We start from the raw sequence: 12,816 nt of genomic DNA on the forward strand, positions 1-12,816 counted from the left end.
AGAGTTTTGACAGGACTTTAAAATCAAGATTCTTTTTTTTTTTAAAGATTTTATTTATTTGACAGGGAGAGAGAGAGAGAGAGAGAGAGAGCATAAGCAGGCAGAGTGGCAGAGCAGAGGGAGAGAGAGAGAAGCAGGCTTCCTGCCAAGCAAGGAGCCCGATGTAGCACTTGATCCCAGGACCCTGGGATCATGACCTGAGCCGAAGGCAACCGCTTAACCGACTGAGCCACACAGGCATCCCTAAAATCAAGTTTCTTTACATATTTCAGTAAATAAGAGTCTCTGAATAGGTTGCAAGAACAAAATTCTAAATACTGAATTAAATGCATGGCAAATAATATAGAAAAATCTCAAGATATTTTATTTTTAGTTATGCAGAATTGTGATTATTTAACGGTGTTTTGGAATAGCTCAGACATACCTATATTTCCCCAAATGTATGATTTTGTGGAATATTAACAGATGTTTCAGGAGAGAAGTATTGAAAAAATGAATGAAGTTTGGGAAAGGCTAACTGCTAGATCTTTTTTTGTCTCTATCCCTAAATGTCAGTGCCCATTAGCATACAGAAGTCTGTGATACCCTTCAGGAAGTGCACATTCATACAATCCAGTGAAATACATGCATTTAACTTCATTTAGTTTAGCATTTTTCAAGCTTCTTTGAGTCCAGAAAGTTTCCTCTGGAGAATCCTAAATCCCACAGTGTTCAGCGAATCTCCTCCATTTCAAAGATAATGACATTAAGTTTCTTACATATTACATTCATTATTTTGTTAAAAAGTAATAATACATATTACTGGTTGGCAGTTTTAGAAAAGAATTTCAGGCTAGTAAATAATCTTTGTAGTAACTATTCTAATAGATTATATAAAAATGTGCTATTTTACCTCTTGTTGGGAATTTTTTAAAGCACTTTAAAATTAACAGCTGGGTGCATGTGTCCCGTATCCTATTTTATATAGTCATATAGGTTTGTGCTTTGAAATTCACAGCTATTCTACTGTTTTAAGTATAAAGAGTATTATTATTTACACTAACATTAATGTTTATGCTTTGGGAAAGGAAAGGCAGAGATTCAGATAACACCAAATTCCTATTTAAACATCTAAAATTGTAAAGACACTTTGAAATTCAGACATTTTAGAAAAGGAGAATATTCAGTGCCTCTGTACATAAATAATATAAGGCATATTTTGAATTTTATAAACATGCTTTCATAAGGATTAAAAAAGTATACAGCATACCAACATTAATATAATCATGGGAAAATGCCCTCAAATTTCCTAAAATAAATATTGGTAAATTTAGCAAGTGTGACAAATGTATTTATCTTAGTTAATGTAGTCACTTTTGCCTTTTGTCTCCTAAATATAAAAGGGGAATTAATCAGAAGGTTTTCAGGGGCAGAAGAGACTAAGTTCTCATTCATTTATGCTTTTTTATGTCTATGTCCAAATGACTATGGCATATGAATTATGTCTGACATTGACTTTAGGTTACAAAATAAGAACTTGAAAACACCTCTATTGTTGACTTTGTCAAGGTTTGGTTTTTAACATTAATTTTTTTCCTAATGTACAATCACATGAAATATTTGCACAGAGTTTCACTTCTCAATCTACACTTTGAGAGGATTTCTCTATTCTCTCATCCATTTACTTACTTATTTTTCTTTTTGATCTGAAATATTGAGTTTAATCTTTTAGGTACTGAGTCTTCTGAAGCTTACTCATCAGTTTAAAGCGTTTTGTGTTTTCTTCTCTTCTTTTTCAGCTTTCTCTTTTTGCAGGATACTCAGGACAAAATCCTTTTCTTCTTGACTTTTTATTCCTATTTCTTGTTTCAGATGAAGAGGAAGCCTCCCCACCTAGCGCCCTGCCTCCAGGTTAGGACAATTCCAACACCTTACCCCACATTATAATTATTGTTAATTGACAGTAAAGAAAAAGAAAAGGCAGAGAACCTTGATGAGACAGTGTGCAGAACAGGGGCACTAAGTTTTGCCCCTGTCAGCCCAGGAGGGATACTTTGGTTTTAATGGTGATCTTTTATGTATTTATTTTTCAAACAAAAGGAGAATTTCTTTGTGAAATAAATCAGATTAGTAAATCTTGGATATAAATTTTAGGGACAAAATGTTTGTTCTATTTCCAGCTGTATGAACTTATCCCCTGTACTTTAGATATTTGAGTTATTTTATTATTGTTTCTTAAATAAGACACACACTTTTTATGATGCTTTCATAGCTGAAGGTCTACTGATTTTCAACCCAAGCTGACTCTAGTTCTTTCTCCCCATCATGAGGAGAGACGGGTTTTGGGGGAATCCAAGAAGGTTGAAGTCAGCTCTCCATTTTCACTTCTTGCCCTTGTATCATCCAAATCACGCTTTCCTTTCAGGTATGGGTAGTCGGGCCCTGGAAAGAAAAGATTCAGGTGAGCACTCGCCTGGAGTAAGGCGTCCGGACGCCATCCTAATATAGTCACTAATGACCTCATCTCTTGAAGCTGTTTTGATTCTAATCTTTGTTTTATTCAGTTTGTAGCTTTTTTTTTTTTAGCAATCTTTCAATATGTACCTTCTTATAAGAAAACTAATTTATTGAGAAATAATTAATTTTGCATGACACACACACATACAGTAACTTAACCACATATACCACAGATTTGTGGCCATTATAGCTGACATTTTTAACATTTAGCAAATGCACAGAGATGAAGAAACTGAAAATCTCCATTTGGGGGATCTGCTAAAGTTAGAGAATAATTCACATTTCCATAGAACTTTATTACATTTTATAAAAGCCTCCAAATGCATCTTGTCAGAAATCACTACAATTCATTCAACAAATTCATGTTGAGGACCTACTACAATCCTACTGTGGGCCTTATGGACCGGGCACTTTTGTAGGTACTTGTCGGTATAAAAAGGAAAAAAAAGACAATACAAGTTCCTGCCCTCATATTACAAATATGAGTGGCCACAATTCATTATTACTATGAATTTCACAGACACACACATACCCCACTTCACCCCCCACATGATCATGTGACTACATTGCATAACTTCGTTGTGAAAGTTCACATCACTTCATGATGATCTCCATGAATAGCATGATCGATACATGAAAACTAAAATAACTAAATGTTTTTCCTTCTTTTCAAGAAACATTAACAGAGTTGGCACCCATGCTTTTTTTTCCCCAGTTACTAAGTGGCTGAAACTGAACTTCTCTACATTTAGCTCGTGGAGACAGAGGGAATGTCTTCAGTTCTCTCCCCTGCCCCCCTCACTGGAGTGGACTGCTGATTCACACCAGCTAAGCACCTGGAGTGCAACCTAGAAAATGAAAACAAACTTCACTTTCAGCTTCTCTCTCTTCACGGGAAAGCCTCAAAGAATTGATTTTTTTTTCTTTTTCTGCTTTTCTTGCATCTAGTATTCTTGAAATTTGTGCCTGCAGGTCATGATCCCTTACTTAATCGTCCAACTATGGCCTCATCTATGCAACCCTAATGGAATTATCTAATCCTATAGCAGCAAGGAATCTAGGAATACCAGGCCAGGTTTGGCTGCTTGATCCTTCCCAGTTGACTAGCAAACTGACTTATCCCTTTAGTTTTTTCCAGTTCTGCTGTTGTATGGATGTGGCACACTGTAGTCATTCACCTAATATGACGTGGTACTGCCTCAATATACAGTATACGTCCCACTTGTTTATCTGTTAGGAGACAGACAGAATGGAGAAACAAACCATGGCCGCCAACAAACACAGAGTAACAATGTACCTGAAAAGTTTTACTATTTCTAGGAATACAAAATGTTCTTTACCCTGTCGTGAAAGAGGCATCCCTGTAAGAATGAGAATCTGTCACTCTCTCCTGATGGCTGCAGGTGAGAGGGATGGAGAGAATGATGTTATATTTATCCAGGTTTATTAGACAAAGAAAAGCCTCGACGTTGACAAGAACAACAAACCCAGGTAAGTCTGCCTGAGAAGAACTTGGTCCTGAAATGATCCTTTTCTTCCTTTCTGCTCATTAGAATGGTCTCTAGGTGAATCACCTGCTGGGGAAGAACAAGACAAGCAGAATGCCAATTCCCAGCTGTCCACTCTGTTCGTGGAAAAGCCTCAGTCAGGATCAGTGAAAGTTGGTGAGTGCCAAGCATGAAGTCTTGCTTTTCTCTTTAAATGGAAGTGAAATTCACACTGCATGCACTTTACCTTTTTTTTTTTTTTAAGATTTTATTTATTGATTTGACAGAGAGAGATCACAAGTAGACAGAGAGGCAGGCAGAGAGAGAGAGAGAGAGAGAGAGAGAGAGAGAAGCAGGCTCCCTGCTGAGCAGAGAGCCCGATGCGGGACTCGATCCCAGGACCCTGAGATCATGACCTGAGCCGAAGGCAGCGGCTTAACCCACTGAGCCACCCAGGCGCCCCTGCACTTTACCTTTAAAGTGAACAAACAACCGGTGGTTATCAGTGTTGTACAACTGCCACCTATAGTTCCCAAATAGTTTCATCACCCCGAACAGAAACCATGTACCCCACTAAGCCATTACTCCCTATTCTCCCTCCCCTCCCTCTCTCCTCCCTCCCAACCACTAATCTGCTTTGTGTCTATGGATTCCCCTATTCTGCATATTTAGTATAAATGGAACCACACAATATACGACATTTTGCGTCCAGCTCCTTTCCCTTAGCATAATGTTTTCAAGGTTCCTTAAAGCTGTAGCATGAATTGGTACCTCATTCCTTTTTATGGATGAATACTATTCTTTTGTATTTACATGCTAAATCCTGCTTTTTATAGCCTGAAAAGAAGAGTGACAGCTATCATTTCATAGTAGTTGAGTGCCTGGACCCTGGAGCCAGATTGGGTTCAAATCAATCACCTCATCTGTAAAATGGGAGTACTACTTGTGAAGTACAATGAACAGCACCCGGCATATCTTAAAGCTCTGAGCCAGTGTTTGCTATCATTATGACATGCTCCTTCCATAAGATGATTACAAATATGCACACACATTGTATGATAGGGTGTAGTATCTCAGAGGAAACTAGTGGGACGGGGGCTCAACTTTGGAGATATTCATTCAAAAAATATTGATTACACCACCTGTTTTAGGCACTGTGCTATAACATGTGAACATTCAGAACTCACAGTCTTAATGGGAGGAACATACAACAAGAAATTAGACAAACAGGTAATCACAAAAGCCAAGTGCCATGAAGGAAATAAACAGTATGGTAAGTTAGAGAGGACTTGGGGATCCAGGAATTTTGGTGAAATAAATTTTTAAAAAATTATTTATTTATTTATCTGACAGAGAGAGAGAGCACAAGCAGAGGGAGCAGCAAAGGGAGGAGAGGCAGGTTCCCCACTGAGCAGGGAGCCTCATGTGGGGCTTAATCCCCGGACCCTGGGATCATGACCTGAGCCAAAGGCAGATGCTTACCCAACTGAGCCACCCAGGTACCCTGCAAAATAAATTTTTATAAGGAATATATTGTGATCACAACAAATGAGCACAAAACTGGCTACATTCTAAAATTACTTCTTTCAGATCTATAGTACAGAAGCATACTGCAGGTAGATGGGAGTATTTGTTCCCTTGTGTTTCTGGAAGACGCCAAAGTACTGGGATAGAGTTTTGATGACCTTAGGGTCCAGTCAGTCAATACAAACAGATAGGCAGGTTGATTTCAAAAAGATTAGTTTCATTTAGTCATAGTTAGTCATGTAAGTCCAGACTTCCTATCATCTTACCTAATAAGAAGGATAGATAAAAAGCCATACATTTATGAGACTTTCTATTTTTATTTCATGTATATATGATAAAACCAAACAGAAACTATTCCCACCGATTAACCCATTTCTCCTTTTCTTTCTCCTAAACCTCAAAAGCAGAACAAGTTGGAGTATCCTAAGGACTCCTAGAGCATGCGTAAAAAATTCAGGGCCCAACTCCAGGGGCACCAGTCACATCATAGTCTATACAGTGCAATCCTCTATAACTCCTTCCCAAAACAAACAGCAATTTTTAAGCCACAGTCTGAATCACTTGCGCTTTTTCTAGGTGCAAATATCACCTTTATAGCTAAAGTCAAGGCTGAAGATCTTCTTAGAAAACCCACCATCAAATGGTTCAAAGGGAAGTGGATGGACCTGGCCAGCAAAGCTGGGAAGCACCTCCAGCTGAAGGAAACCTTCGAAAGGCAAACTCGGGTAAGGCTCTTAACTCCTGGCACAGGGGCTTGGCTAAGTCGTTCCTTCCGTGTGGAGAGAAGGTCATTTTCAAGTTCAGCTTTGAGAAATTTCAGTTCCAGAGAATTTCTCTAGAGTTATCATTCCTGGTGTCTGCACTCAAACATGGTTGCCCTGTTGTGCCCTGGGGCTGGGAATCACACTGACCCATCCTGTGTTGAGAACGCTGGGCTGGAATGCCCAGATACAGATACAGCTTTAAGCCAATGCTGAGGAATTTCGTAAATCATCAAAATGTGATAGCTTCTTTCTGTTGACACGGTGGGTCTGAAATGTGCCTGATGCATTTCACTGCAGATATACACATTCGAGATGCAGATCATCAAGGCCAAAGAGAACTATGCAGGAAACTACAGGTGTGAGGTCAGCTATAAGGATAAGTTTGACAGCTGCACATTCGATCTTGAAGTACACGGTAAGAGAGTCTTCTTGTCTGGATAGTTGTGGGTTTTTTTCATGGTGTGTGAGGGGATAGAAGAGAAGAAAGTCATTTAATACTCTGAGATTTTGAAAATAAAGTTTTCTTTCAAACTGTGTGTGTTTCTGATTGTGGTAGCCTCAGGAAGCCTGCTGAGTTAAATTGTTATGAAGCAATTTTAAAGTGGAATTTCAGGGATTTCACTGCTAAGTATCTCTTCTTCATGCTACCTATACTCCTTCAATCTCCCAGATAAGGGCTGGAGCCGTTTTTTCTTCTACTGAACATGCCTGTTTCATTGGGTTCACTTATTCCCACCTAAGTTTGGGGGAAATTTTATATGGTACAAGGATGTCAGGATATCTGGGTGGAAGGGAGGATTTCTCTTATAAGGACTAATGTTAGATGGGGAAGTTATCCATTCATACGTGCTGTACACTGTCCAGAGTGAGTTTAACAGGAGTAAATGTAAAGGTGTACATGTAGATTGGGGGGAATAAAACCACTTCTATAAGTACACAAAGAGAAAGTTGACTTGGCAGCAAAGATCATAAACTTAAGGCGAATCCAAAATGTGATAAAGCTACAAGAAACAAAGCCGGTTTAATTTAATACTGGGGTATTATAAGTGGTATAGGACCTAGGTTTAGGAAAAAACACTACTCTCTGCAACATGTTAGTTGGTCCACATTTGGAGTAATGTCTTTGGTCATGGTCACCACACATCAGCCTGGATCTCTCATAGAGTATGGCACCCAGGAGGATAAAGAACTCAGAAACAACACGCTAGTCAGCTGAATGCAGTGTGAGAGAGGCCAGGCATAGACAAAGCATAAATAGGGGAAGTGCTGTCACACAAAAGTGTTTCAGACAAATTAGAATCTAAAGGTAGGAATTAGGAGGAAGTGAATTTTTTGTCTTTGCTTTAGCATGAGCTTTCTATTTAAAGCTCTGTAAATAGCCTGGCAAAGGTGTGAGAGGCCCATCTCAAGAAATCTGAAATAAAGGCTGGGTGATCATGGAGGTGCTGTAGAGATTTCTGTATTGAGTGGGAATCTGGTGCTGAGTGATGCCTTTTCAACCTGGCATTTCTGAGAATCACCTGAAGGGCTTTTGAAGAATATTGATTTCTTGGTGCCCATTCCTGATCTAGTGAATCAAAATCTCCAACAAGGAGATCAAGAAGATGATTTTTTTTTTTTAAGTTCTTCAGGTGATTCTAGTGGGAAGGCAGGTGGAATAACAACTGGATATGGTAATTCCTGCAGTCCCCACATTGATTCTGTGTGAAGGAGGATGAGGTATGAGACCTCAGTGGCTCAGCCATCCAGGAGGAGAGCCATCCCCACTCCCCCTTCACCTGGTGTTCCTTCCATCTGAAGAATCCCCACCGCCTGGAAAGGAACTGAGCACAAAATTGCCTACTTAATGGGTATTTATTTTATTGTTTTCTTTCCTTTCAAAGAATCTACTGGGACTACTCCAAACATTGACATCAGATCTGCTTTCAAGAGAAGGTAACTTCAAAAGGGGAATTTAGGTAGCTTCTGTATAATGAGCAAGTGGAGGGTTTTCAAAGCACACATTCCCTTCCTCCACACTCCGTATTCCAGAGAGAGCACCTCTTCACTGTAGTCAAACATACTGTGTACCCAAAGGTCAGTGTTCTAGAAAAGCCATAGGTTTAATGTATAAACTGATCATTTTTTAGAATATTCTTGTCATAGTGAAGCTCCCATTTTTCCAGGTTTCACAGTTGCCTTATAAAAACATACTCTTATGTCTTCACATGTGGCTTCTTCCTTAATTGCATTATTTTCGACCAGATGGCCAAGAAAGGTATATAATAATAAAGCACCAGTTAAGTAATGTCAGAAAACTTTCATTTATATTGTTTTTCATTTAGAAATTACTTATGGAGCTATTTAATCATGTGTCCAGAAAACCACAATTAAGTAGCTACTTACTGAAGTTAGCCCTATTTAAATATTGGATTGCTAAACGAAAGACCACGGAGTCTGACAGAACAAAGAACGCTGTAGAAAGATAAAATATAGATACCTATTTGGTTTATTTTGCAGTTGCCAAGGTTGAAAAATTAGGGGTGGGTGGAGACAAGGAAGAAAAATGAAAAAAAAGTTCTAGGCTATAAGAAATGTAACTAGCCCCTTCCTGACATTATTTTACTCTCTGCACTTAATTCTTCTATAATGTAAGTTCATCAATGAGAGCAGATATTTTGTTCTTCGAAGACTGAATCTACTTAGTTTTGTTGAATAAGGAAAGTCATCCCAAACTATTATAAAGCAATGATTTAGTGTGTTAATAAAAGGCGTATTTCTCTCCTAAATTATGAATAAATGAAAATTTTAATTGCTTAAAAATATATTTAATATTACCTGATCGATCAATTGGTATTTTTTAAGTCATAACCTTAATTCCTATTACTTTCCTTCCACTTTCCTTCACCCCATGTTCAACAAATGCAAAGGGTCCAAAAGTAGGTTCATCCAATGTATGAGCATATTCTAAGAGAAGGAGATGGAGTCCACCAAGTTTTGTGGTTTCAGAGAATAGAAATGGGTTTATTTCAAAAGGTCTTCTCTAAATACCTACTATTAAAGAAATTTTGAAAACACATTATTTGACTTTAATTCTTATAACTTACATGTTATACACACTGTTTTTAAACCCGCAGACTCTTTTCTTAGAAACCATAACTAACATTTGTAAAGAGCAGGAAACAAAATCTTCATTAAAAAATTAAACATGTAAGTAAATACATAGTGCCATTTAAATGTCAGCTCCATAGCTTCTATTTAGAGTTTATATGAAATCATGAAGGTCAATGCATGCCTAATTTAAGATGCATTTCTCAGTAGGAAAGCACTCCTAGTAAAGGGTTCATCAATAATTCAAAAACAAATTTTTGAAAAATACATTTTAAAAGGTATAAATATTAACAAGAGAGTGAAAAGCTTACAATGATATCCCTTTAAAACAGAAAGGAATGCATCTCGTGAAAAGCTCTGCACTAGCTCCATTTTTATGTTATGTTGGTATCACATTATCTGATTCAACTATTGATGGACACAAAGAAGTTACCTTTGAATATAAGCTTTGTACTTATATATTTGACACTGGTATACTTCGTCCTCCAAGCCAATCTCTGACCTGAATAACAGAGATCAGCAAAAGTCCTTTGCTTTTTACATAGGTATGTTTCTAGAAACCCCAACTTGGAAAAACAAAGTACTTTGTGTTGCTTGGCTTAAGTGCATTTGTGTTACTCTGCTTAAACACAAATCCAAGCAGTTTCATATATGCAATCTTCAAAAATATGTCTTCTGAAATCGTAGAGTAACACAAGCTTCTCATGTTTACTTTTCCACAAGTACATACTCCAAAACTTAAAATGTCACTTGTGTGAAAAGAAAGAGTTTGTGTTGATTTAGTCCCATGACTTGTGTGCCGGTATGAAATGGCATATACGTTATATGTAGAGTGTTTGGGGGAAACTGTGTGTATATGTCTTTGTATTAAACCCAGATTTGCTTTTCTTTTGTTAATGACAGTGGAGAAGGTCAAGAGGATGCAGGGGAACTTGACTTTAGTGGTCTCCTGAAACGTAGGTGAGAACCCAGCGATGGAGTGAGGCACTGTGGCCTGGAAATCTTTTAGACACCCACTCAGAGAAGTCAAGTTTAAAGTGGATGTTTTTCAAAGAATTTCTCATTTCCTAAAATGTGTTTCGCTTATGGAATATAACACAGAGTCAACTAAGAAAGAGACAGAGAAATCAGTGCATACTAATCTGCTAAAGATTTCAGCTGATGCTTTTTAACCTTCTTTTTAAATCTTTTTAAATCTTTCTTAGTTGGGGATGAGGAGATCTGAAAACTGAAGCAGAAGACCTAAATACCTAGAAGTCTCTGATTTCTCTGATGATTTCTATCATTTCCATCATGATTCCTTGTCATGATCAAATAAATAAAACCTCTATTCCGCTGCCTTTGATATTTTACCAAAAAATCAATTTCACAATTTTGGTAAAAGTCTCTGCAGGTGTATATATGTGTGTGTGTGCACACATATTATATATATATATATATATATATATATATATATATATTTCTCAGATCTACTTTAAAACAGTATTTATGATTAACTGTATTCCATCAAATCTAAGACACAATTCATTTGAATATATACCTGTATTTCATAAATTACTAAGCAATGAAAAAATTGCCCCAAAGAGTTTATTATGACACACTATTGATTATAAGATACATCCTTATTTAAGATGTTTAAAATGTCAAAAGATATGCATTTTAGAAGAGATAAAATACAGGAGTAAAATGGAAATAAATATTCAGTATTATCACTCACACTCCCTTAACATTGTTCTCTTACAATAAAATTCATAGATTTAATTGTGGATATTCAGTACATAACCATCTCACAGGATTTCTGCCCATATATGCATATATATAATCATATATATGTGTTATATGTAAAGCTATACATATCCAGATATTTACTATAGTGCAACAAAAAGAACTTGATTTTTGCTAGGATTTTATTTAAATATGAAATTTGTGCATAAAAAATAAAACTATGATTCTAAATTAATAATATATAATATTGATATTCATTTTCATTTAGCTTTTCAGGTTCACTTTTTATTACTTTTAGTGCTTTCTATGGTTACTAAAGAAACCCAAGTATATATGCTTCACAACAAATCACAAATAGTAATAAACTGGACTCTATTTAGTTTAGTTGGATGGCTTTATCCATCTCAGTTTGGACGGCTTAATCATTCTCAGTTTAGTTGGATGGCTTTATCCAAGTCCCTGTGAATGAAAAATTCGGTTGAAAACAGAAATATTGACAGGTGCAATTTATTAAATACCAATGGATATTAGCCAATCAAGAGACCTTGGCAGTATAAAATATATCTTTCCCTCTTTAGATACTTCAGATAATCATTAGTCTAAATAATATTTATTAATTCCCCAAATTTATTTAAAGCAATAGTATAGGAAGTGGCCCTCCGTGAACCTTGAACCTTACCCTTCCTCATTCTACAGGTGAGAAACCAAAGACCAGAGATGTCAGGTGACTTACCCTCAGTCACACAGTGCTTTAGAAACAGGGCAGGGACCTAAATCCAAGTTTCCCTCTAAGTCAGCTCATTTCCTGTGACTCCACATAAGAAATACCACTCTGAATATGCCTTGGAAGTTGGGTGATTCGGTTTATAATACAAATTGAGAATTTGAGAAGAGAACATTTTTTTTCTTCCTGCTATCATTTACTCAGTCAGGAAAACGCTAAATGCTTTCTTTGTGCCTTGTGTGTGCCAGTGCCTTCCAGTGTCTGGCACACAGAAAGGGTTGGATACGCATTTGTGAGAAGAAAAAGGTAGCAATAAAAACATGGATGTGGGTCTCAACTCTCCTAGTTACTAACTGCATGACTTTGATCAAATTACATGTCCTCTCTGAGACTATTTCCACATCTATAAATGTGGAGAACAAAATCTAGTTAAATCAGTTATGTGATTTATGTGTAATTATGTGACTAGTTGATCAATTATGTAAGAGGCTGGCTCATAGCATGTGTCAAATATTCACTCCCACCAAAATGTGACCTTTTCCCTTGAAGAGCCTATATTCACAAAAAGACATAATACACACAGGCACAAGCATGCGCACACACACATGAATCAATCAAGATGTGACACAATCAATTATTAAACCCCATGCTCTGATTAAGAAGGAAAAACAAAAGAAAAAAGACCAAACTACTGTAGTAGTTTGCAGAGTAAAAGAAATCTAATGCATGATCAAAATGAATAAAGAAAAAAAATGAGCAAAAAAAAAAAAAGGGCAGCCATAGGTCTCCAGTTCTCATTTTCTTTACATCCCCTAATTATGATTTTGACTCATAATTAAATTGTTGTTAGCAAAAGACTATACTCATTTAATATGATATACTAATCTACCAATATAACTTTAGAAATCATTGTGTTTCCCTACTGATTTGTGATTGCATGTGTTTTCATTGTGGTAATGACACCATTCCTACTCCTCCAAGAGTGTATGGCAAAATCCCTACC

The 12,816-nt window shown here is 36.9% G+C and overlaps 1 protein-coding gene across 4 annotated transcripts in view; it reads left to right on the forward strand.

Moving 5' to 3' along the window:
- MYBPC1 (myosin binding protein C1) overlaps nt 1-12,816 on the forward strand; it is an 87,908-nt gene that overhangs the window by 25,670 nt on the left and 49,422 nt on the right. For 3 of the 4 annotated variants that reach the window (XM_032844278.1, XM_032844279.1, XM_032844280.1), the window contains exons 4-10: nt 1,852-1,890; nt 2,405-2,440; nt 4,050-4,160; nt 6,087-6,235; nt 6,572-6,689; nt 8,158-8,209; nt 10,268-10,324. In XM_032844278.1, the coding sequence (XP_032700169.1) occupies nt 1,852-1,890; nt 2,405-2,440; nt 4,050-4,160; nt 6,087-6,235; nt 6,572-6,689; nt 8,158-8,209; nt 10,268-10,324 (562 nt within the window). The remainder of the gene's footprint in view (nt 1-1,851; nt 1,891-2,404; nt 2,441-4,049; nt 4,161-6,086; nt 6,236-6,571; nt 6,690-8,157; nt 8,210-10,267; nt 10,325-12,816) is intronic. The other variant, XM_032844281.1, reaches the window with a different exon arrangement.

This window comes from Lontra canadensis, unplaced genomic scaffold (assembly GCF_010015895.1).
Source record: "Lontra canadensis isolate GAN:19392208 unplaced genomic scaffold, GSC_riverotter_1.0 scaffold150, whole genome shotgun sequence".
NCBI lineage: Eukaryota > Metazoa > Chordata > Mammalia > Carnivora > Mustelidae > Lontra > Lontra canadensis.